Source organism: Ictalurus punctatus, chromosome 25, assembly GCF_001660625.3.
Source record: "Ictalurus punctatus breed USDA103 chromosome 25, Coco_2.0, whole genome shotgun sequence".
NCBI classification, from domain to species: Eukaryota; Metazoa; Chordata; class Actinopteri; order Siluriformes; family Ictaluridae; genus Ictalurus; species Ictalurus punctatus.
The window spans coordinates 19,755,789-19,780,788 of NC_030440.2; the positions used below are offsets into that span (position 1 = coordinate 19,755,789).

The 25,000-nt window shown below is 40.7% G+C and overlaps 3 protein-coding genes across 3 annotated transcripts in view; 2 read left to right on the top strand and 1 right to left on the bottom strand.

Annotated features, from left to right (window-relative positions):
* psmc6 (proteasome 26S subunit, ATPase 6) overlaps positions 1-25,000 on the bottom strand; it is a 270,786-nt gene that overhangs the window by 103,005 nt on the left and 142,781 nt on the right. The window lies entirely within an intron of this gene.
* Positions 10,002-12,430, top strand: LOC108257689 (fatty acid-binding protein, brain). The gene is made up of 4 exons (XM_017455626.3): positions 10,002-10,131; positions 10,231-10,412; positions 10,679-10,780; positions 10,875-12,430. Exons 1-4 carry the CDS (start codon positions 10,062-10,064, stop codon positions 10,923-10,925), a joined length of 405 nt encoding a protein of 134 aa, XP_017311115.1. The 5' UTR covers positions 10,002-10,061; the 3' UTR covers positions 10,926-12,430.
* On the top strand, positions 18,589-21,799 carry LOC108261865 (fatty acid-binding protein, brain). Its single transcript, XM_053675891.1, has 4 exons — positions 18,589-18,747; positions 18,830-19,002; positions 21,410-21,511; positions 21,590-21,799. The coding sequence occupies exons 1-4, from the start codon at positions 18,678-18,680 to the stop codon at positions 21,638-21,640; spliced, it is 396 nt and encodes a 131-aa protein (XP_053531866.1). The 5' UTR covers positions 18,589-18,677; the 3' UTR covers positions 21,641-21,799.

The window sequence follows — 25,000 nt, forward strand, 5'->3', positions numbered from 1 at the left end:
ACAAAACAACTTAAAACAAACACACATTCTTCTCTGCTTGGCTTTGCTTATCTCACTGCTCATAGTGAGAGCGAAAACATAAATAGGGTATCTAAAATGAAACACCTGTTCAACTCGTCTCCCAGTCCAGACTATCAGTAAACCATGCCCCCATCTGCTACCCCCTGGACTGACCAGTGACTGACTCTACCCTGACAAGAAAGGAAGTCCACTACCACCATTTGCTACAACCTGGCGATGGACTGTGGTACGGAAACTTCTCAACCCAGGAGCACAAAGCCCTGCAGAGAGTGGTGCACTTAGCTGAGCGCATCTCCGGGTCTGCTTTCCCCTCTCTGCATGACATCTACACCAGGCGATAATATCATCAAGGACTCCACCCACCCCAGTAACTGTCTGTTCAGCCTGCTGCAATCAGGCAAGCGCTTATGTTGTCTGACGGATAAAACTGAGAGGCTCAGAAGGAGCTTCTTCCCTCAGGCCATCAGACTCTTCAGCACAGATATGTCCATCAGACAGATCCCTTAGGACTCCACAAAGACTCTCCAGTCACTCGGCACTCCACTGACACTCCGCACACTGCACTTTGCACTTTGTATTGTTACTACACATAACATACTGCATATTTTGTACATACTTATTTTTGCACGTTCCTGTACAAATAATTATGATTCCTTATTATTTCTTATTTTTTATTTTATTTATTTAAATGCACAGTGTAAGGAAGAGTAGGCCAGGTTTTCATTTCACTGCAAGTCATGTATAGACTGAATATAACTGTGGATGTGACCAATAAAAATCTTGAATCTTGAAATTTAAAAAGTTGCAATGTCAAATACCAACAACTGGCCTGTGTTGGCATCTTTCATGCCATGGGGTCACTGCAAGTGGGTGTGGCCTGAACAGAAAGTGAAAGTAGCTAACACAAAGGAGCAAGCATCACCTATTGATGGTGAGACCTTCCTTATTTTTGATGCACTGTAAAGAACCTGGACAGAAGGGTCTAATGCAAACAAGGTGGATGTTTTGGACTCTGGAGACAATGAATCTGTGAATAGCCTTTGGTCTGTTCATGTGACCGCATACTCAACTTCCCTGTCTCGTAGAGTAACCTCAATGGACCCTTGCCATTTAGCAACTAAGATCAAGCTGGATGTGGGAAGTAACTTGAGGACACTGTAGCCCATTAGAATTGTCAGAGGTAATAGCATCTATTATAGATGCCTTTGTTGCCTTTCCTGAGCCTGGAGCAAACAAGCAGCAAGTGACCAAGTGTGAGTTTTGTTCTCAGGTACAATATATATTTAATATTGGGTGTTAAATTATCCTTACAGCTTTAAGTCCACAGCTGCTACAACCAATGCTTGCCTAAAATTACTTGGGACTAACACCTTCATTCTATGGTTTTGTCCTTTGTGTTTTCTTTATATACCTTCATCTTCCATCCCTTCTCCAATGTCAGATCCCGAATCAGGCTTTGGTGCATCAGGGTCTTAATGTGAGTACAGTTAAAACAGTAGTGTCCGAGCTAAACACAACCCCAACCGACCTGTCCAGGCCAAGTTCCATCTCATGGCATCAGTTGAGGCATCCTGCAGAAGAGAAGGAGAAAAGAGAAACAGCGGTTATTAAAACTGTGAGAGGAATTGGGTAAGGTAACATGGTGCCTGTGACATGCCAAGACCAATCCCCATCCCCTTGTCCAGCCTGTCTGCCACCACCTGCTGGCCCATCAGTTCTGGCACTGACCTGGAAGTAGTAGGTATGACTGTGTTCGATTCCCTTGGCATGTGAACACAGACATGTGGCCTCCTGAAAAGTGGACCACATCTGCCAGAGAGTGTGAGTGATGACACTGAACCACTATGCAGTGGTGTTACAAGAAAGACCTAGTGGTTATGAAGCACTTGGTACTTGTGCTCTTTCTCATAGTCGATGAACAGTAACATCAAATTGGAAATAAAATACAAGCATTTCTGTTATGGCTTGTCCCACAAATCACACCCTCCTGTTCCAGAATCCAGGTCAACTATGCCCCCACATGCTGCAGACCAAATTCTGCCAATAAATGCCATGGTAACTAATTGATGAGTCTAAGTGAATGTTGTAAATTAGGTAGAAAGATAAAGTTTGGAGTGATGACACCTACATTAAAATATTCTCTATTTAGCTTGTTACCTATTAAAATATAAATTAATTATTAGCTATAACAACTATTATCACTGACAAAAATCTAAAACTGTCTACTCCTAACCCATAAATATTTCATGTATAACCTAAAAGCGTTTTCCCTAACAGAAACCTACACAAAACCAGATCTACCTAGACAGCCCCCAGTTGACCTCTTCTGCATTTTGTCTGGTTCTTCTAAACCTCTTTTCTCTTATCATGGTGGGGTCTCAGTGTGGTTCTGCACGAGGTTGTTGTGATCAGGCAGGTGAGAAAACACATCTTGGTTACAACTTGCAAACCGCTGCTTCCTGGGACAATGAAATATGTTCTCCCCAAGAGATTGGAGAGGGGTTGATTTTTTTGGATGCTCGGGCCCTATGTTCATCTCTTCCACAATGGTTACAGCAACAGAAATGGTGTTACCTGATCTTTAAAGTAAAGAATGTTGAGGCTGTACATCTTCTGTAGGTTTCTCCTGTCCATGACCTCATAGTTGACCTCCTGACTTGCCATGTGACCTCAAACGATCCTTGCAACTTAGCAAGTAATTTTAAGCTACAATTTACATTGAACTTAATTTTTATAGGGTCATAAATTATATTTTCAGCTTTACATCCAACAGCCCAATCTGACTCATCCAGTACAGTCTTAATTAATCATGAATTGTGGGTAACCCTGGAGATAATGCAAAACAACACTATAGTCATGTGCATTTACATTTACAGCATCTGGCAAATGTCCTTATATTTGTGTGTGTTTTACATTTATCTCATTTATACAGCTGAGCAGTTGAGGGTTAAGGGTCTTTCTCAAGGCCCCAGCAGTGGTAGACTGGCAGTGGTAGGATTTGAACTGTCATGTAATCAGAGAAGGAACTCTGAACTACAGTTCCCAGCAGCCAATGCATCATAGTCACATTACCACTTGCACCTGAATCACGATTCTGTTAAGGAGCACTCCTGTATATAGCCACAGTTTGCACTGCATTCCTTGCCTTACGTTAGTCTTTCTTTGCCATTGTCCCTGTTGCCGTGTTTGGTTCTTTGTTTTATGTTTAGTCTTTGCCTCAGTGTTTTGCCTCTAAGTCATACTGTCCTTTTGTAGTTTGTTTGGTTCTTTATTAAACATGTTAATTCTGCACTTGTATCCGTCTCAACCTCCAAAACATGACATGAACTCACATTTTAACTTTCCAATCAGTCGTTGAACATCTTTACCTCACAGTTCACCAACCAAAACTCATCTCCATGTCATAAAGTGGTCCTGATGAAGGTTAGAGGATGATTAACACACTGTACACGATGAACTTTAGTCTCAAACTGAATAACTAGAGGGTGATCAAATGTGTCATAAAGTGCAGTAAGTTTAACTCAATGTTTAAAATCCCAACAATAAACACAACACTGCTGTAGCTAATCCACTTGTACCATATTAGTTTATGAAAGTTTTGACGACAGGCCGGCGACCCGCGCACAAAAGAGGAAAAGTGCACCTCTGCAACTGCCACCGTGGTGCTGAAAGAATATCTAATGATCAGCTCGCCACCATCCAGCAGCCGATGGGAGCATATAAAAGGGCCTTCCTCCTCTAAATAAGGGAAGTGACCATCTCCAACACCCTACTAATGCAGTTATCTCTATTTTCCACAGAAGATACCGCCTCAGAGGAGGACCACAGTACCTGGCTGCCTACCCAGAGTTCCCAGACCTCCAGAAACTCAACCCCCATATGAGACCACACCACCCCACATACACCGACGAGGAAGACACCCACCCCCAAGAACCTCACTGTACTTCCCCTTTTCCCACCTTCAAACACTTTTTTTGAATAAAAAACCCTGCAAGTTCTGCACCTAAGTGGCCTCCTGTGTGTCTGTCCTCAAACCGCCGCAGCCTAGGCTCGCTACAAAGTGTAAAGAACTCTGTGTGAAATTTCTGTTTAATTATTTTTACATGAACTACAGTGTTCTGTTTTATTTTTATGTTTTAAAACATTACAGCTTCACAAAATACATTTAGAAGTTAAACTTCCACATTCCATTTCACAAATCCAAGTTTCTGTAATGTTACACAAGTTATTTATGTTAGTGATATATACTGTAGTGTGTAGATTGAAAAGACACTCTTTATTTATGTAGGGTGTAGTGTCTTTTTTTGCACTAATATAATTTTTGTTTTTAATATATACTGCCATCTCTAATCAGTAAACGTAAACCTGTTTTCCCCACACATAGTACTTTCACATGAATGCCATCTGCAGGGTATTGATGATTCTTAAAGATGTTTATAGTGCACCATCTTGTGGTGAAAATGTTTTGTCTCAAACAGTTCAATGTGTGAATTTTGGCAGGCCCAGATTGGCTATGGGGAGTTTCAGTGGACATCCCTGTGGACTGTCCTGTTTTGTGACTGATTTGGCCATCTATGGTTTTTAGGGGTCCAAGCACCCAAGGTAGGTTTCGCATAATATGCACAATATATTTTTGAAAACTAGTCCTATGATTGTTGGCCTATGTTCACAAAGTTGTTGTCAAATTACTTAGCAGAGTCTAATCTTCAATAATTATCAAAAACATGTTGAGATTTGCAAACAATATGGCAATTAATCCTAGTAGGGTGGTGCTTGATTTACTAAAACAGCTGTAACTGAGGACTGGTTGTCCAGATTCCCATAAAACTTGAAACGGATCTTCAGGTCAATGTTATGACCAGGTGTGCATATCGGGTGGAGTTAAGTTCAGATAGCCAAAAGCCAGATTGATCTGAAATTTGGTGTTCATTGCTGCTTGTTTTTTTATCACTGCAACCACTTTTAATATTACCACCAATCTGTGAGACTGGAGGACGTATGCCCCAACTCATTGCAACAGGAACCACCTTACTGCATTTTACTGAGATTAAGGTGGTAAATCTGCTGTGGGTTTGAGTAATGAGCAATACATGGAACATTGCCTACAGATTAGGGGAAGACAGTGGAACCAAGGAGACCCAGAGCACCCAGGCCACATCCATGTGAAGAACTCTGGGCCTCAGTCATTGCCTGCAGAAGTCAAGGCACCTTTAAGCAAAGCATAAGACTGATCCCAGAGTCATAGTGAGCTCCTGAAGTTCCCAGAGTTGTCTTTCAAAGATCAAGTTTACCTGATTTAGCATGGTTTTCTTCACTGCCAGCTGGTTCAGTTGGCTCCCAAAAGCTTGACAATACATTCTCTTTAGCATCCTTTAGGAGACATGAACAAAGGCTTTCATGCAATCGTGTTAACATTTATCAAAATTTGGTCTGTTTTGAGTATTCGGGTCATATGACTTGGTTATCTGAGACCATTTAGTCAGGCTGGCCAGAAACCATCATGGCCGCCCAAGGTGCAAGAGATGCGAAGCGTGTGGTGAGTATTTACAATTTACATTTATTTTCAGTAAAACAATAATATAAAACTCATATCATTTATCAATAATCTCTTCACATGCTGATGAAGAAAAACAGTTCACAAGTTGTTCATAATGTTTTTAGCAAATTCTGAGGTGTACGTATTCAATGAGAATGATACAGTATTTGGTGATGATTGATATTTACTCGCAATTCACTTGGTATGATAGATTGGTATGGTTAGATGGACTTTGTTGCATACTTTAATTGAAAAAAAAAACACTGAAAAATATATATTGTGGGGGCTGAGACAGAAGCAAATGCAGGTATGACAGTTTTAATGAGAATATAACAATTCAAATGGCAGGGCAAAGATAAAAAAAAAAAGACAGGCAAAGGTCAGGTGATCAGGCAAACAGACTAGAGCAGGTACGGCAGATAATCAGAGTCGAGGACAAAACAGAAACAACAACAGCAACCAGCTTGGTATAGACAGACAATAATAACTGACCATATACATCACAAAGACTGTGTGAATGAGCAGTGTCTTATAAAGGATGGTGGGTGTGTGTGTGTGTGTGTGTGTGTGTGTGTGTGTGTGTGTGTGTGTGTGTGTGTGTGTGTGTGTGTGTGTGTGTGTGTGTGTGTGTGTGTGTGTGTGTGTGTGTGTGTGTGTGTGTGTGTGTGTGTGTGTGTGTGTGTTTAGAAACAGGTGTGTCTAAAAAATACAACGGAAGACAGAAACTCATTATTTTGGTCCACTTTCAGGATTCAGTAATATATATATATTAAATAAGTTTGACTTTTAAACAAACAAACAAACAAACAAAAGAAACCCTTAATAGGGGAACATATATCTTGGGAGATACTCATAAATAAGCAAACTATACTATACATTTTTTTTTTTTTTTTTTTAAAGTAACATCAAATGATTGTTTTACTTTACATTTTCCACTTCTGCTTTGCAGGCCCAAACTGGTCATCAGGAGATTTGTGAGACTGAGCTTCATCTCCTTCCAGCTTCTGTAAATAAAAGCAGTATGAAACAGAAAGCAATGTAGATGCACTGAAGACTGGAGCAGAGAGAGAAAGTGCATGGAAAAGAAAAGACTTATATTAGGATATTGTAAAATGCCGCAGTGCTGTGCAGGTCAGACAAATCTGCAAACAAGTAACTAGTGTTATCTAATTAGTCTGTATCACCTGCAATTATTAATTATTAGCCTATACAACTGAACATATTTTTCATTATAATTCGTTCTAAAAGTCAGGTCTCAGGGCTATCTATCTAGCAGCTATAATTGTTGTAAACTGAAAGTCGTTATATTGATAGTCAGCAACTTCTAGTTAGCAGTTAGTTAGCAGTAACAGAAGTTAGGCATTCAACAAGTCTCAGTGGATTTCACCGCCAACAACCAGCTTACTGTATAAAACAACCTCTACATGATATACTCCTGCACTCCTCCATCACAGCAACAGGGAGTAGCAAGGGCTACATCAGCACATTGTTCATATTTAAACAACTGAGCAAGATGACCATCGGGTTAAAGACAAATGTTCTGCAAGCGTATGAAGCTTATGTAAGTGTGACAATGTGGGATTTCATGTTATATGTAGGCCTATAGTTGGAATTACTCTCTAGACCTAATGTTTATTCCCCATAAACAGAGGTGGTGAAAGATCACAAATTCTTTACTCAAATAAAATTTAAAAAGTGTGTATATATATATACAGTATCTCACAAAAGTGAGTACACCCCTCACATTTGTGTAAATGTTTGATTATATCTTTTCATGTGACAACACTGAAGAAATGACACTGTGCTACAGTGTAAAGTAGTGAGTGTACAGCTCGTGTAACAGTGTAAATTTGCTGTCCCCTCAAAATAACTCAACACACAGACATTAATGTCTAAACCGCTGGCAACAAAAGTGAGTACACCCCTAAGTGAAATTGTCCAAAGGGGCCCAAAGTGTCAATATTTTGTGTGGCCACCATTATTTTCCCGCACTGCCTCAACCCTCTTGGGCATGGAGTTCACCAGAGCTTCACAGGTTGCCACTGGAGTCCTCTTCCACTCCTCCATGACCACATCACGGAGCTGGTGGATGTTAGAGACCTTGTGCTCCTCCACCTTCCGTTTGAGGATTCCCCACAGATGCTCAATAGGGTTTAAGTCTGGAGACATGCTCAGCTAGTCCATCACCTTCACCCTCAGCTTCTTTAGCAAGGCAGTGGTCGTCTTGAAGGTGTGTTTGGGGTCATTATCATGCTGGAATACTGCAGACTGATCATGCTCTGCTTCAGTATGTCACAGTACATGTTGGCATTCATGGTTCCCTCAATGAACTGTAGCTCCCCAGTGCCGGCAGCACTCATGCAGCCCCAGACCATGACTCTCCCACCACCATGCTTGACTGTAGGCAAGACACACTTGTCTTTGTACTCCTCACCTGGTTGCCCCACACACGCTTGACACCATCTGAACCAAATAAGTTTATCTTGGTCTCATCAGACCACAGGACATGGTTCCAGTAATCCATGTCCTTAGTCTGCTTGTCTTCAGCAAACTGTTTGTGGTCTTTCTTGTGCATCATCTTTAGAAGAGGCTTCCTTCTGGGACGACAGCCATGCAGACCAGTTTGATGCAGTGTGCGGCGTATGGTCTGAGCACTGAAAGGCTGACCCCCCACCCCTTCAACCTCTGCAGCAATACTGGCAGCACTCATACGTCTATTTCCCAAACACAACCTCTGGATATGATGCTGAGCACGTGCACTCAACTTCTTTGGTGGACCATGGCGAGGCCTGTTCTGAGTGGAACCTGTCCTGTTAAACCGCTGTATGGTCTTGGTCACCGTGCAGCAGCTCAGTGTCAGGGTCTTGGCAATCTTCTTATAGCCTCGGCCATCTTTATGTAGAGCAACAATTATTTTTTTCAGATCCTCAGAGAGTTCTTTGCCATGAGGTGCCAAGCTGAACTTCCAGTGACCAGTATGAGGGAGTGTGAGAGCGATGACACCAAATTTAACACACCTGCTCCCCACTCACACCTGAGACCTTGTAACACCAACAAGTCACATGACACCGGGGAGGGAAAATGGCTAACTGGGCCCAATTTGGACATTTTCACTTAGGGGTGTACTCACTTTTGTTGCCAGCGGTTTAGACATTAATGTCTGTGTGTTGAGTTATTTTGAGGGGACAGCAAATTTACACTGTTACACAAGCTGTACACTCACTACTTTACATTGTAGCACAGTGTCATTTCTTCAGTGTTGTCACATGAAAATATATAATCAAATATTTACAAAAATGTGAGGGGTGTACTCACTTTTGTGAGATACTGTATATATAAAATTATTTAAACTCTCACAAAGTTTGAAAAGTAAAAAAAATAAAAAGACATATCAAATCACACTGATGTGGTAAATTACTGCCACCATTTTCTTAAGGTTTCCTACATCCCATCCATCTTCTGTACCGCTTATCCTTCAGGGTCACAGGGAACCTGGAGTCTGTCCCAGGGACCATGGGGCACAAGGCGGGGTACACCCTGGACAGGGTGCCAATACATCACAGGGCACAATCACATACACACATCGCTTTGGACATGCCAATCAGCCTACCATGCATGTCTTTGAACTGGGGGAGGAAACCGGAGTACCTGGAGGAAACCCCCGCAGCACAGGGAGAACATGCAAACTCTGCACACACAGGGCCACGGTGGGAATCAAGCCCTCAACCCTGGAGGTGTGAGAGAACATGCTAAACACTAAGCCACCATGCGCCCTCTTAAGGTTTCCTTTCAAATTATAAGCAAATTTCTGGAAAAAAAAACAAGTTATAATAAAAATTATCAAATATATACTTGGTAAATATCCAACTACTGATTATTGGGAATCTGCTGATTCTGCTGCAGCCAAACTGTTATCAAGATACTGGATCACATAGTTGCTGAGTTAACATTTAACAACCTGAAACATTTGCATTTTGCTGAGAATAATAAAAGATTGTCTTCTCAGACTGTTACTCTGAGTAACATTAGAAAAATCAACTGTTTCATCTATTTATTTTTTTTAATACTCTTTAATAACTAAGTTGACTGTATTTATTGCAGAACGGTAATATAATATTTCTCCCACCTCAAGAAAGTTACATAATAAACCCTAGTATCTGACTTTATTTATTTAACTCAGACAGAAGTTACACAAATAAACAGCAGTTGCACATGCAAACAAACAAACAAACAAACATTATGTGGTCAACATATTAATAATTTTTTTGTACTTTTACGTTGATGAAATTTTACATTGATACATTATGATTATGATAAAATGATTGTGCATTATGAGTTACTGTTGTTGGTTAGGTTCTGTACCAATCAGGAAGCTGAGAAAAATCTCCTCCCCCAAAAAAACATTATGAATGATCTAGGCACACTGTATAAATTCCAGAAGTGAGGTTTGCTTAAAGCAGTTGTGGTTTCCTGAGTGAAATACACTTAATAATAAAAGTAGAAAATGGATGCATTTTTCGGCAGTTGGAAACTGGTCAGTTGTACAAATTTCGATGAATTGATGGAAGCAATGGGTAAGTTCTTGTCATATTTTGTTTGAGAGTTCTTTGCCATTTCAGACAGTGTTTAAAAAATCATTTTGTTTATATTTTGGACCATATATATTTTCACAGGCCTTTCACCATCAGTGAGACAATATGGAAATAACATGACATCAGTGGTGATATTTTCACAAGATGGAGATAATATAGTCATGAAAATTAAAACGTATGAGACCACCACCAAAAGTGTCACACTCTCATTCAAACTGGGCGAGGAATTTGACGAAAATACCATAGACTTCCGATACTGCAAAGTAAGTACACTACACATAAGACTTCCCTCGTTTTTATTACTCATTATACTGGTACAAAATGTAGGCTTTGACATACCATTTCATTTCAAACTGCACTGCTGAGGTTGTAGGTGGTCACAACATTTTCACAGGTGTATCGGTTTACTCTAGATTTACTTTCTGACATGCTTGAATGAGCTTATCTCTCCAGTATAGTCAGAACTAAAGAATAAACTATGGGCTAGCTTTGACTTCTCCCACAATAACAAAAGCCAAACTGTTTTTAGACTGTTATGAATCTGGAAGGAGGGAAACTGATACAGCTGCAGAAGTGGGACGGTAAAGAGGTCACCACCATCTGCGAGGTCCAGGATGGGACAATGACTGCAGTGAGAATGTTTGAACATTTATTACTTTTTTGATTGAGAGTTTTATGTGATTTTTAAAAAGCAGGCATAATAGAATATTTATTGTATTTTATAGACTTTAACATTTGGGGATGTCACATCTGTTCACACCTACGAGAAGATCTAAATTCCCACCAAAAGGAAGAATGCAATCTATGAAGATAAAGATTACATATTACCCATATGTCCTGACACTTGGGTGGGAAACAGTTTCCGAAAACTTGTAAAACCTAAACTCAATAAAGAACTGGAGAAAATAAGATATTCCTCTGCAGTATGTTTCACAAAGGCACAACACACAAGGGAACATTATATGTTTATATACATGGTCTCACTCCACACAGGAGATTATGTAATCATCTAATTTACATATTATTACAAACATTTGTATAAACACCTCTATAATATATAATAACATTGCACTTATTACACCTACGTCTCCTCCAAATAATATGCTTTCCTGAGTATCAGGATAGGAACATGAAATGTCAGTGAACATTATCTTCTATATCACGACCCTCTGTCCTCTCACTCCCAGCTTTTTTACCCTGTGGTCCAAAGTAATTTAATATCGTTTTTTTTTCATTCTACCCAACTGACTGTCTCTCTCTCCTTCAAACTCTTCTCTCTCTTTCTTGCCTTTTTTTTGACTATCAACAAAAATAAGAGTGACAGTCTGTGTCAGTGCAATAAAAACATGAAAGTGGTACAGTAAAATTCTATAGTGGCTTGAGAATCTGCATAAATGACAGCTATACACTTTATAAACATTACATATCTCTCTATGTAACTATTGACCAAGTTAATATTTGTAATAAACATGTTTGCAGCGTGCTCGGAAAACTGAAGCGCAGGCTCATGCATGAGCCCAGTGCGCAAACCCTTAGCAAACGCACGATTTTCGGTCTTCATGACACTGACTTTGGTTATGTTCTGTCTCTGCCCCTCTTTTGTCATTGTTTGTTTTCAGAATGTGTGACATGATTGTTTTCAGCTGTCCTGTGTTTAACCCATGATTACGTTTGTTATATAAACCCCTCGTGTCTTTGTGCACATTGCGTAGTATTGGGTTTAGCTCATTACCAAGTGGTTGTTCGTTGTTTCTCATCTTGATTCATATTTATTGACCTTGTTTCTCGTTTCTCATTTTCGATTCTAGCCTCGCCCAGTTTATGCCTGCTTGTATATCGCCTGACCTTTTGCCTGTTATTAGACCACGCTTTGGATTACCATTTTGGATTTGTCTGCCTTCCTCTCTCTCAAATAAAGGTCTTTTACTGCACTTGCATCCGTCCTAATCTCCATTAAGTTTATTTCATGACACTATGCTCATATGTATTTATTTTGATGTTGTACTGTGCTTACTCTATAAACTCAGCTGATTACATACAGTGTGGATTATTATAGAAAACGTGTTATCATTGGTTAATTGTTTCACGTCAATGCCAGAATCTGCGTCCAACTACAACACCTTTAACACCACATGGCCCACAGACATGGCCTCCACAGAATCCAACTCCCAACTCACACAATCACTGTCACGTTCACACTCTCCTGATTACTAATCATGCAAGATATTTTGTATTTTTGTAAATGTCCAGTTGTGTGAAAACATAAATACACTGCATGGAAAATGTTGGCTTTTTTGACATATATGGACAAGAAAACATTTGATCATCTTTGAAAGAGTGTCCATTAATAAAGATGATATACTTGAACAAAACTACAAGGAAAAATGGCTTTTTCAATCATTTATTCAACAGAAATATCAATAGATGTGATATTCTTCTGTGAAAAAAGTAAGTACACCCTTGGCCTCAGAAGCTAGTATTGCCCCATTTAGCAGAAATAACTTCTTGTAGGCATTTTACATAATTGTCCACCAGGCTTGTGGGAATATTTGACACCACCCTTCCATGCAATATTCATTCAGCTGCAAGGTGTTTGGGATTTTTCTTTCATGTTCTGCACCCCCCCCCTTCCATAACCCTCCATTTCTTCTGTTTTAGACATTCCTTGGTGGATTTGCTAATGTGCATAGGATCACTATCCATTTGAAAGGCTCACTTTTGATTCAACTTCAACCTTCGGATGTCCTCACATTATCTTCAAGCACTCTTTGATATGATGCAGAATTTAATCATAGTTTAATCAATGAATGCAAGCTGTCCAGTCCCTGAAGTAGTGAAGCAACTCCAAACTATAACATTTCCACCACCGTGCTTCACAGTTGGTATGAGGTGCTTCTCCTGAAAAGCTGTCTTTGGTCAGCGTCAAACATGTCTGCTGTTACTGTGGCCAAACAACTCTATCTTTGATCCGTCTGTCCAGAGCACGTGATTCCGAAAGGCCTGGTCTTTGCCTATATACTCATTGGCAAACTGTAGTCTTGTGACAGCTTCTTCCTGGCTCACCTCCCATGCAGGTCAAATCTGTGCAATCTCTTTCTGATTGTAGAAGCATGCACGTTGACACCAACAGTTGCAAGACTTACTAGCATATCCTGTGGTAAAATGTTGGGGTTCTTGGAGATTTCTTTTTCAGCAGGTGGTCTGCTCTTGGTCTGAATTTGCTAGGATGGCCAGTCCTGGAAAATTTGCTGTCGTTTGAAATCTATTTTGTTTACAGTGGAATGATGTATTTCAAATAATGTGGAGATCTTTTTAAATCCCTCGCCAGACTCAAAGGCATCCACAACCTTTTTTTCTGAAGGCCTTACAGAACTCTTTAGATCTTGGCATGATGACACCACACACCTCAATAACAAAGAGAACACCAGACACTAGATATGAGAGGGGTATAAATAAGACGGGTTCCACCTGCACTCCCTAAGCAGGTTCTAATCACTTGCACCCGATCTTCAACACCTGATTCTAATTTTATGGATTTGAAGGTGTGATAAATGTAGGGGTGTACTTACTTTTTTCCATGTAACTGATCTGTTTTTATTCATTTAAATTGTTAAAATTACTTAAAAATGACTTAAAAATTACATTTTATGTTTCATTTGATAGAGTAAATCACCTTTATAAATAGTTTCAAAGAAGATCAAATGTTTGCTTGTCCAAATATGTAAAAAAAAAAAAAAAAAAAAAAAAAAAAAGGAATGTCCATGAGGTTTACTTATTTTTTCATGTGACCGTATATCAAAACTCACAGAGTACCAACTTCACGTCACAGCTGATGAGGCTTCTGCACCGGCAGTCAGTTCTCCTGCAGAAGAGCTGGGAGGCCCCTTCATCTGAGCAGATGGCAAAAGCTGAGAAGGGCATTGTCCAGTATGTCCTGGAGATGAGAGACCACCTAGAGCGCTACAGGAAGATGGCCCAAGAGAACCTCTTGCCTGCCACTGTGGTGCTGAAGAGACAGCTCCGCTTCAGCACCACCAATGTTTTGGACAGCCAGAGAGCGTGTGGCTGCAGGGCGGGGCTGCCAACACACACATGGCTGGTGAATGATGATCAGCGCGGCCGCTCTCTGTTACGAAACAGGGCTTGGAGACAGGAAGTAAGTGCAGGAGAGCAGTCTTCATTGTGCCATTTAAATAAACATACGAGGAGGCAGGAAACCAGATATAAACATAAAACTCTAACCTAGAGCATGGACACTTCATTTAACTAAAGCAGGAAACTCCCATTTAACCAGAACAGGAACATCTCAGTGAAATCGAACAGGAACATCTCAGTTAATCCGAACAGGAACATCTCAGTTAACCCGAACAGGAACATCTCAGTGAAATCGAACAGGAACATCTCAGTTAACCCGAACAGGAACATCTCAGTTAGCTAGAACAGGAACATCTCAGTTAACCCGAACAGGAACATCTCAGTTAACCCGAACAGGAACATCTCAGTGAAATCGAACAGGAACATCTCAGTGAAATCGAACAGGAACATCTCAGTTAACCCGAACAGGAACATCTCACTTAACAAGAGCAGGAACATCTCATGAACAGGATACAAACACTCAACTATGACAGGGTATAAACTAAGTAACAGGACAACAGACAGAGCATGGCACATCACAACCTGGCACCATTATACATTCCGTCATCTTCTCTATTAGTCCTTTCTCCTCCTTGTTTTACTTGGCTTGACGTTCCATTGCCTTACTACAACACTTTACTTTACTTTAGCTTTGTTTAGTTTATGTATTTTTGTTTAGCCCTGTGCGCAGCAACGCGAGGGGTTTAAGTAGACAGTCCCTTGATTGCCGACAGCTGGCGACACTTTACCCAGCTTTAGCGTCCATGCGCACTTCACTCACGTGCTCTGCGCGTTCTCAAGCTGCTCGTGCATGTTGTTGCCACAGCGCCATCTGCTGGCGGTACCGTAACACTCTCCACCATACAGCAGCCGACAGCAGAGTATAAAAGGGCGATCCTCCGCTCGCAAAGGGAGAAAGCCCCCGAGGTATGCGTGAGAGTCTGTCTTGTGTCTCTTGCAGAGAGTTCAGAGGGAATGGAGGATTTCGCCCCCTTGCTGCAACTATGGACGAGACCGGTGTCCGAGGACTTAACCCCACTGCACCTCCTTTGCACCTCACACCCCCACTGCACTTAAATGAACTCTGCACGTTTGCCTCAGAAACGCCTGTTGTGTGTATGTGCTCAGCCCCCGCTGTACAGGCTCGCTACAGTGTACAGAACTGTGCAAAAGTCTTAGACACCCTATTGTGTTTAGTACAAACTTATAGTTAGAATTTGTTATTTTATGCCTTTTTATTTTTTGTACTTTTTTGTACAAAAACATTTTAGATTTCCGAACATTGTTTTTCACCCCAGAATTAGATGTTACAGAAAAATGTTTGTATGTCAGTAAAGAAAGCAGCACATTACGTAAGAGACCACTTTTCAGAAAAAAATTACTGATTACTGCTTTTGTAGAATATTTAAGTTCATTATTTTTGAAGGCATGTATGTTCTGCAGCATTTCTTCGCATGTGTCTAAGACTTTTGCACAGTATTGTACATCCCTACAATACTTACCTAACAATGGGTCAGCCAAAGGGGAAGGGGCTTGGACTTTAAAAGGGAGCCCCAAGCCATTGTTCCTGTGCAGTTTACACGGCAGGTAAGTGTGCAGTTGTGGTGCTGTGAACAATTTTCCTACTAGTATAAAAGTTGCATATTCATATCTTTAATATCTTTGTTATATTTGTACTTTTTTTGTTTTGCTTTTCTGATTCCTTTGTTACTTTTGTGTATAGATTTGGGTTGTTTTCCTACCAGGACTACTGTAGCATTGTAAATAAACCTCAGTTTAAATCTGAAGACCACACATAGTCTTACTGTTTTTTATCCTGTTCTGGTTTTGTCATTGTTGCTCTTGTCTATCCCAGTGTCTGCTGTTTGTACATCACCTGAGCATTACCTGTTGTTTGACCTTGTTTTTGTCTCACGATTTGGATTTCTCTGCATGCTTTATAAATAAAGCTGTTGTTCACCTGCATTTGTGTCCGTATCTGCCGCCTGATAAATTGGACTACTTGTTTCCTGTTGATTATTTATGGAGTGTCATTAATAAAGTTTTATGCTCATGTGATGATGCCTTTGTGATGTTTTCTGGGACTTTTTCATTCAGTGACAAAAATGTTTTGTATTTTTGTGAATGTATATCACATTAAATGCAGCTCTTTTTTTGATAAACTTCAGCTATTTTGAATTTTATTCAGTTTTTTTGTGTGAATTTTCTTCTCACAGTTTCTATTCAAATATAAAGCAAATTGCTGAAAATGTTTGAATACAAAATGCAAAGCATCGTGAGTGTACCTCACTTTTTGAAGAATGGAGAAGCAGACAAGCAGGTACCTGAAGGCATTCCTGTGTTTCGACACCACGTACCCTCGCCCATGCGTCCCGACTGGAGTCGATCAGGTCCCGAGCACGGTTCTCCGTCCTGATCCACAGTTATCTAGGGGTTTTTTTCAGTTGTCCTTGATGGACTTCTTGTTTGTGGCACCTCTGAGACTTTACACACTGCAGAGAAAAGTGCTTTGAACAATCCAACGCCAACAGGTCTTTAAGGTCATGTGCAATTTATGATTAGTTGTTGGGAAATCATTCAACCTTTACAGAAATACATTTGCTGAAATGATTTCTCTAATATTAGCGATATGTTGAACTAGTTCAGTTGCTTTGCAGCACATGTTCATCAGAACACATTCCTATTAAATTTCCCACACAAGAAGGTGAGTCAGTATCATCTCTATTTTAATAACCTTTTACGCATTTACTTCATTTTTATCAAAGTCGTCTCAGCATGTTATATTCTGCCTTGTGTTAATTGCTTTTGTTTTATTAAAAAGAATTATGTAAGTGATTTATGAAGTACATGACTTCTGAAATTAATTCAAACTGGAGGAAAAATGTCTATGGTTTATTTAAGGAAATATTCCTGAGCAGTGACAAATAAAAAATACTTTAAATACAAAAATTGGATAATATTTCCTATATTTGTTTTTATATACACTGTTCAGCCATAACATTAAAACCACTGACAGGTGACGTGAATTACGTGGATTATCTGGTTACGATGACACCTTTCAAGGAGTGGGATACATTAGTCCCCCATGAACAGTCAGTTCTTGAAGGTGATGTGTTGGAAGCAGGAAAATGGGTGAGCGTAAGGGTCTGAGCGATGAAAGGACTGGGTCAGAGCATCTAAAAAATGGCAGGTCTTGTGGGGTGTTCCCGGTATGCAGTGGTTAGTACCTACCAAAAGTGGTCCAAGGAAGGACAACTGGTGAACTCCTACAGAGGGCACATGAGCATCAGAACTGGACCATGGAGCAATGGAAGAAGGTGGCCTGGTCTGATGAATCAGGTTTTCTTTTGCATCATGTGGAGGCCGGGTGTGTGTGCGATGCTTATCTCAGGAAGAGACGGCACCAGGATGCACTATGGGAAGAAGGCGAGCCGGTGGATGCACTGTGATGCTCTAGGCAATGTTCTGCTGGGAAACCTTGGGTCCTGCATTCATGTGGATGTTACTTTGACATGTACCACCAACATTGTTGCAGACTGAGTACACCCCTTCATGTCAATGGTGTTCCCAAATGGCAGTGGTTTCTTTCAGCAGGACAATGCTCCCTGAGACACTGTAAAAATCGTTCAGGAACAGTTTGAGGAATATGACAGAGAGTTCAAGGTGTTGACTCGGCCTCAAAATTCCCCAGATCTCAATCTGACCTATCATCTGTGGGATGTGCAGGACAATGATCCATGGAGGCCCCACCTCATAACTTACAGGACTTAAAGGATCTGCTGCTAACATCTTGGTGTCAGATCCCACAGCACACCTTCAGAGGTCTTGTGGAGTCCATATCTTAACAGGTCAGAGCTGTTTTGGTCGTTTCAGGATGTCTGGACATTCTGAGGCCTTCACAGGACTCCATGCTGATGTTTTACTGTCTCTGATCATTTCAATTTTATTGGTTTTATAATGATTTGTCATTCACAAAGGCAGGGATGTTTAATGTGTCATGAAAGAAAACACTTTACCAACATGTTAGGCAAAATGTCTAATTTCTTCATAAAACTTTTAATAAAGTCGCTGTATTGTCTATCTACATAAAATTTCATTATGCTGTAAAATAAATGCTGAGTTTTCATGCTTTTTCTGCAATAGATGTTTTCTTTTTTTGGCCAGTAAAGAACAGATAATAATCCAAAAAGTTTTTAACCTTTATAAATGTCTTCCTAAATCATATCCAAATATATTTCCATAAACAAATCAAGAATGTGGGAAAAGTCAGTAAAGCTCGTGTTTTCTCTAACACATTGGGTATAAATACCTCCTCACTGTGCAGGTCTCTGTGTAATCAGGGTGTAATCAGGGTGTATTCTCAATAGACATTACCTTAATACTATATTATAAACATGGAAGCCTTCTTTGCAAGCTGGAAAACTGTCAAAAGTGAAAACTTTGACAATTACCTGAAAGTAATTGGTAAGTTTTTTTGTACTTTATATTATGTGCTGTGACGTCGAATGTAGATAAAATTAAATTTTCCCTACATGTCCTTTTACAGGTCTTAACGATGAATTGAGAAGTGTCGCAAATGTAATTAAACCAGTCTACACCTTTTCCCAAGAGGACGACATTGTGGTGTTTAAAACACAAACCATCGTCAGTGAGCATGAAATCAGGTTCACACTCGGTGAAGAGTTTGATGACAAAGCCCTTGATGGCAGGGTTTGCAAAGTAAGAAAATTAATTCTTAAACATTTTATTATCAGAGTGTCAGAGTTTGCATTTGGAAGTGTGAATGTATAATCTTGTGAGTCCACCTGGTGATGCACCTGCATGAAGCCCCCCACCCAACACAAAACCTTGCCAAAATAGTCTCAATCGTTTGTGCTGCTTCGGTTTTGGAGATATTAAAAGAATATTTATGGGTCATTCTGAGGTCACTCAGCCCCCCACATGCTCCAAATTCATGCCAAATAGGCTCAATCGTTTGTGCTGGTTTGGGCCACTAAAAGTTTAGTTTGTCACTGCTTCAGTTTTTAAAATATTAGACACTGACTTCTAGGCACAAATCTCCTCGGTGTGAGCGCACTTTTAGATTCTAATTGCTGAAGACTTTTCAAACTAATCATCTCATAATTTGTTCAATAAACCATTATCTTTACTTCATTCACTGGTCTCTCCTGATTGAACTTTTCATTTATTTACAAGAGAATCATCTGCTACACTTTACTTCACACCACTAGGTGTAAGTGACACTTCTCTTCACGATGCTCTTGTGGAAATTAGTGTTAGTATAGGAAAAGTTGATATAGTTACTAAATCAACATTCTGGCCAGTGTAAGTACAATGTTTTAACACTGTCAGTTACAATATTATTAGTTAACTTCAATCATAATGGTACGACATTAGAGAGCTAAGACTGTCAATGTTTATTGAACAGAAAACTCATTGCTAATACTAATATGGCTAATGGAGCTATGAAATGTTAATTACAGCTGCACATGGTACCCATGTTAGTTTTTTGAATACGTTGTGCATCTAGGGGTCAACATTACCATATTGGTCCTAATATAAGATATAATATCCTTATATATTTTTACTAGATTATATTTTGCTTGTATTCAGGCAAATACAATAATACATAAAAACAAGTTTATACTGTACATGACAATTTTTGAGTCAGGATTATGTCAGTGGGTAATTATGTTTTGCTTATGCCAGATGCCCAAGAAACGAGCAGTGGACAGGGATTCCATTTTCACAGTCCTCTGTTCATCAAAAGAGGCCGTAGTCCAAAATGGTAATGTAGATACTCCTAATCAGAGCATCCGGACAGAGCTTAGTGAGCAGCTAGAAAACAAGATCACTGCAAAGGCTCTATGTACTTTTGTTAAATTGAACAGACAACATCTGGACTGCTTTAGGGTATATTTATGAAAGTGATCATGAAACAAGTGGCAGTAGTGAGGACACTGATTTTGAGCCAGGGTCCCTTTACCCCAGACCAAAAGATTGTTGGACTTTTGATCTTGAAGTTCCATTTCAGAAATGGACTGAATTCATGCGTGAAACAGTTTAATACAAAAACAAGTTCTCTAAAACACAAAAAAGGGAATGCACAATTTTGAAGCCTGGCATCTGGACACGTGATAAATCATCACATTTGAGAAGAAGCGAAAAGCCCCTGGACATTTGTCTTTAAAAGAGCCAAGGTTTATCCATCAGCCACAGAGAAATATATAGAAATCAGAGGCAACTGTAAGGAATGTCATGGCCACATTCACATAAAATGTGACGGAGAGCCTGAAATGAACAGCCCAATGCTGCTCAATTGTTTAATTAAAAACACTGATGACTCCCTGCACACTGGATGTTCCAAGCGTGTGATGTCTGGTAACTTGCGTGTGCAGATAGCCAAAGAACAATTTGGCCACCCCGTGCAAAGCAAAGCAAGAGAGAAATGATTTAGAATTAGATGACAAGGATCCTATTTTGTTACTGCAGATGTTAAAATATAGTGCACCTCACAGTGGTAGCATTAATATATATATATATATATATATATATATATATATATATATATATATATATATATATATATGTGTGTGTATGTGTGTGTGTTTGTGTGTGTGTGTCCCTTAAAAGTTGAAAATGCACAGTGGATAGGTAACAATTAAGTGAATGTGACTATTTGATGTGGTTTGGTTTGCTGTTTGGATTTTACCTTGTTACTTCTAATATAATGTTTAAAAAAAATATTAATAAAATAAATAAATAAATAAATAAATAAATAAAAAATTAGAAAAAGGCAGTAACAAAAACGAAGCTTTTAGCAGCACAGACCAGCATAAATGAACCACAAACAAACGGGGGGGGGGGGGGGGGGGGGGAGGGGGGGTGAGTGACCACAGAATGACCTACAATTATTCCTTTAATATCTCCAAAACCAAAGCAGCACAAACCAAAAATTTTACGGCACAAACCAGCACAAACGGAGCACAAACAATTGAGACTATTTTGCTGACGTTTTGTGTTGGGTGGGGGGCCATATGAGAACTTGTAATCTGATGTGAAGTGTATTAGACATCTCGGCTTAGTTTTACGTTGTCAGATAACCACAGCCCTGTTTTTTTTTTAGACTGTTATAACCCTGGATGGAGACAAACTCATCCAGGTGCAGAAGTGGGACAGTAAAGAGGCCACAGAAGTTCGAGAGATCCAGGATGGGAAATTGATCATGGTGAGAAAATGTTCACTTGTGAATAAGACCGAGGCTCTTTAAAGTGGACATTAATGTCATTTTTGTTTTATTTTACAGACATTGACATGCGATGAAGTCACAGCAGTAATTATATGCGAGAAGGTGTAAGATTTGGACAATTTTCCAGCTCATTCCTCACCTCTTTATCACTGACCTGCAGCAAGGGAACGTCCTTCAAAAAAGAAAAGCAAGAAGAAGGAAAGCTGCAAACAGATGCATGAAACCTGATCATTATAAAACAGATTCAATAAAGAATTTAGGAAAATATATCAAGTTTCTGTTATTTATTGATCAATAAGTCATCGTGATTTTAGATTACAGAGCGATGCACTAATTGTAATTACTGTACACCATGGTGCTGCTTTATTCTGTATCCTGATTGGTCAGAAGGTCAGAATTACTCCAACAGTAGCGCAGCTACAAATCACAGGTTTATATTAATGCACTTGTTTTAATATGTTATTGTTTCTATAGTAAGTTTTTTAGTTGAAGCTAGTTTTATCATCGGTTGTCAGACAGAAGCTGTAACTGCACTTCCTTGTTGCTACGAGTTGTTTACACGTTACTAGATTAGAGATAATTCCGATATGCATATTCAGTTTCGGCCGGGAGTCGCTCGTTCACGCGATTACACTTTGTGTTGATAATTAAAGAGGCATGCTCAGCTGTGAAGCACTCCCACCACAGTATTTAAGAACTAGGAAACGCTGAGGCAGCTGCATCAGCAGAAGCATCAGCCCTTGTCATGTAAAGACCTGCGCGAGGCCAGCGAGCAAGGACACCGACAAGACACCGCTCATGCTGCTAAGTACACTTTTCTCCCTCTCTCCACCTTTTCCTCCTCTCTTCCCCTCACTGTTTACCTGTTTACACACTAACACGTGTCATCAGTTCATCCCTGTTATTCACCACAGGTACAGACCACGGCACACTCCCAGGAAAGTACGCAATTTAAACACCCTACGCTCTCTGCATGTGGCCTCTGCAGATTCCTTCACGTCCTCTATCAGACTTTGGAACTGCTGATCTGCGGTGAACAGGGAAGACTTCATTCCTGATTTTGCAACCCACTAGAACCTCAGTGTGCAGGCTCTGACTGAGACCTGGATCCATACTGAGAACACTGCCACACCCACTGCCCTAGCCTCCAACTTCAACTTCTCCCACACCTCACGTCCCAACAGACGAGGGGGTGCTACAGGTTTGCTTCTCTCCAAAACATGGAAATTTACATCTCTCTCTCCCGCTTGCTCCTACACTTCCTTTGAATTTCATGCCGTTACAGTCACGGACCCTGCCAAAATGCACTTTCTTGTTGTCTATCGACCTCCAGGGTCTGGGGAAGTTCAATGATGAATTTGACATACTACTGTCCACCATCCCGGATGATGGAACTCCTCTTGTGGTCCTCGGTGACTTCAACATTCACCTAGATAAGCCGCATGCAGCTGACTTTCTTGCGCTCCTTCCCAGGTTTGACCTCAAGCATTTCACCACACCAGCAACTCATAAAGCCGGCAAACAACTCGACCTCATCCTCACTTGTAACTGCACCACACACAATCTTCTCATTACTCCTCTCCACACCTCTGACCATTTCTTTATCCAGTTCTCTATTTCTCTCCCCTCACCCCTTCACTGTCTCCACCTTTTATCTCTTTTTGTCGCAATCTTTGCTCCCTTTCCCCCTCACACTCCTCCTCCATTGTCACAACCTCACTTCCCTCTTCTGATAGACACCTCTCCTCACTGGACTTAAACACTGCAACTGAAATGCTATGTTCCACTCTAACATCGTCTCTTGACAGCATCTGCCCCTAACCTCCAGACCTGCTCGCACATCACCCTCTAGCCCTTGGCTCTCAGAAGCTCTGCATAACAACCGGGCCAAACTAAGAGCAGCTGAAAGGAAATGGCTTAAATCTAATGATCCGTCTGACCTAACCAATTACCAAACACTTCTCTCCTCTTTTTCCAATAGTATCTCCACTGCTAAAGCCGGATACTACCAAGAGATGATTGGCAGTTCTCCCAACACCCGCACTCTCTTCAAAACCTTTTCTTCTCTTCTCTGTCCCCCTCCTCCCCCTTCCCCTCCCTCTCTCACTGCAGATGACTTTGCCACTTTCTTTTCAAACAAGGTTACATCAATCAGGACCCAGTTCTCAACCCCAAACATGCATAGACCGATTCCTCCTCCATGTAACTCCCAACTGTCCTCCTTCTCTCCTCTCTTATAGACTGATGTCTCTAAACTCCTCCTCTCTAGCCGTCCCACAACCTGTCCTCTTGATCCTCTATCCCTTCTCACCTTCTTCAGTCCATCTCTCCCACACTATTACCTGCACTCACACACATCTTTAACACATCCCTCTCTACTGGCACATAAAATGCCTCATTTAAGCAGGCCCGGGTTACCCGACTGCTTAAAAATGTCACTTAACTCTGCTGCGGTTGACAACTACAGACCTGTTTCCCTCCTCCTTTTTCTTTCCAAAACTCTTGAAAGAGCTGTTTTTAATCAACTCTCCATTTTCTCACACAGAACAACCTCCTGGACACCAAGCAGTCAGGCTTCAAGAGCAATCACTCCATGGAGACTGCTCTGCTTTCTATCACTGAAGCCTTACGACTAGCAAGAGCAACCTCTAGATCATCTGTGCTCATCCTACTCGACTCCTCTGCTGCTTTCGACACTGTGAACCATCAGATCCTCCTGTCAACTGTCTCCAGCCTGGGCATCACTGGAACAGTTCTGCGCTGGGTGGAATCCTATCTCTCAGACAGGTCCTTCAGGGTATTGAGGAGGGGAGGTATTTTTGAAACTCAGCAACTCACAACTAGGGTTCCACAGGGGTCAGTTTTGGGTGCTGCTCTTTTCTATGTATAGTACATCTCTAGGGCAGGTGATTGAGTCTCATGGCTTCTCATTCCATTGCTATGCTGATGACACCCAGCTCTATTTGTCCTTCCAACCTGATGATCCATCTGTCTCTGCATGAATCTCTGCTTGCATGTCTGACATACTGGATGAGGGAACTCCACCTTATGCTCAATTTGACAAAATATGAGCTTCTCATCATCCCAGCCTGTCCCTCAATCAACCACAACCTCAGTGTACAGCTCAACCACACTCAAGCCAACCCGGACAGCCAGGAACCTTGGGGTGAGTCTTGATGATAGCTTGACCTTTACAGACCACATCTCAACAACTGCATGGTCCTGTAGGTTCATCCTGTACAACATCAAGAGAATCCGACCCTACCTCACCGAACAGGCCACACAGATACTAGTCCAGGCTCTTGTTATCTTAAAACTGGACTACTCTAATGCACTACTCTCGGGCCTCCCAGCAGCTCCATCAAACCCCTTCAGATGATTCAGAATGCAGCAGCGCGCCTCGTCTTCAACCAGCCCAAGAGAACCCATGTCACACCCCTCTTCATCTCCTCCACTGGCTTCCTGTAG

Excerpts from the sequence above, each read along its gene's own strand:
- LOC108257689 (XM_017455626.3), top strand. The coding sequence starts at position 10,062 with ATGGATGCATTTTTCGGCAGTTGGAAACTGGTCAGTTGTACAAATTTC. Across the intron at positions 10,132-10,230 it reads TGAATTGATGGAAGCAATGG|GCCTTTCACCATCAGTGAGA; the intron begins GTAAGTTCTTGT and ends ATATTTTCACAG. Across the intron at positions 10,413-10,678 it reads TAGACTTCCGATACTGCAAA|ACTGTTATGAATCTGGAAGG; the intron begins GTAAGTACACTA and ends AACTGTTTTTAG.
- LOC108261865 (XM_053675891.1), top strand. The coding sequence starts at position 18,678 with ATGGAAGCCTTCTTTGCAAGCTGGAAAACTGTCAAAAGTGAAAACTTT. Across the intron at positions 18,748-18,829 it reads CAATTACCTGAAAGTAATTG|GTCTTAACGATGAATTGAGA; the intron begins GTAAGTTTTTTT and ends GTCCTTTTACAG. Across the intron at positions 21,512-21,589 it reads AGGATGGGAAATTGATCATG|ACATTGACATGCGATGAAGT; the intron begins GTGAGAAAATGT and ends TTTATTTTACAG.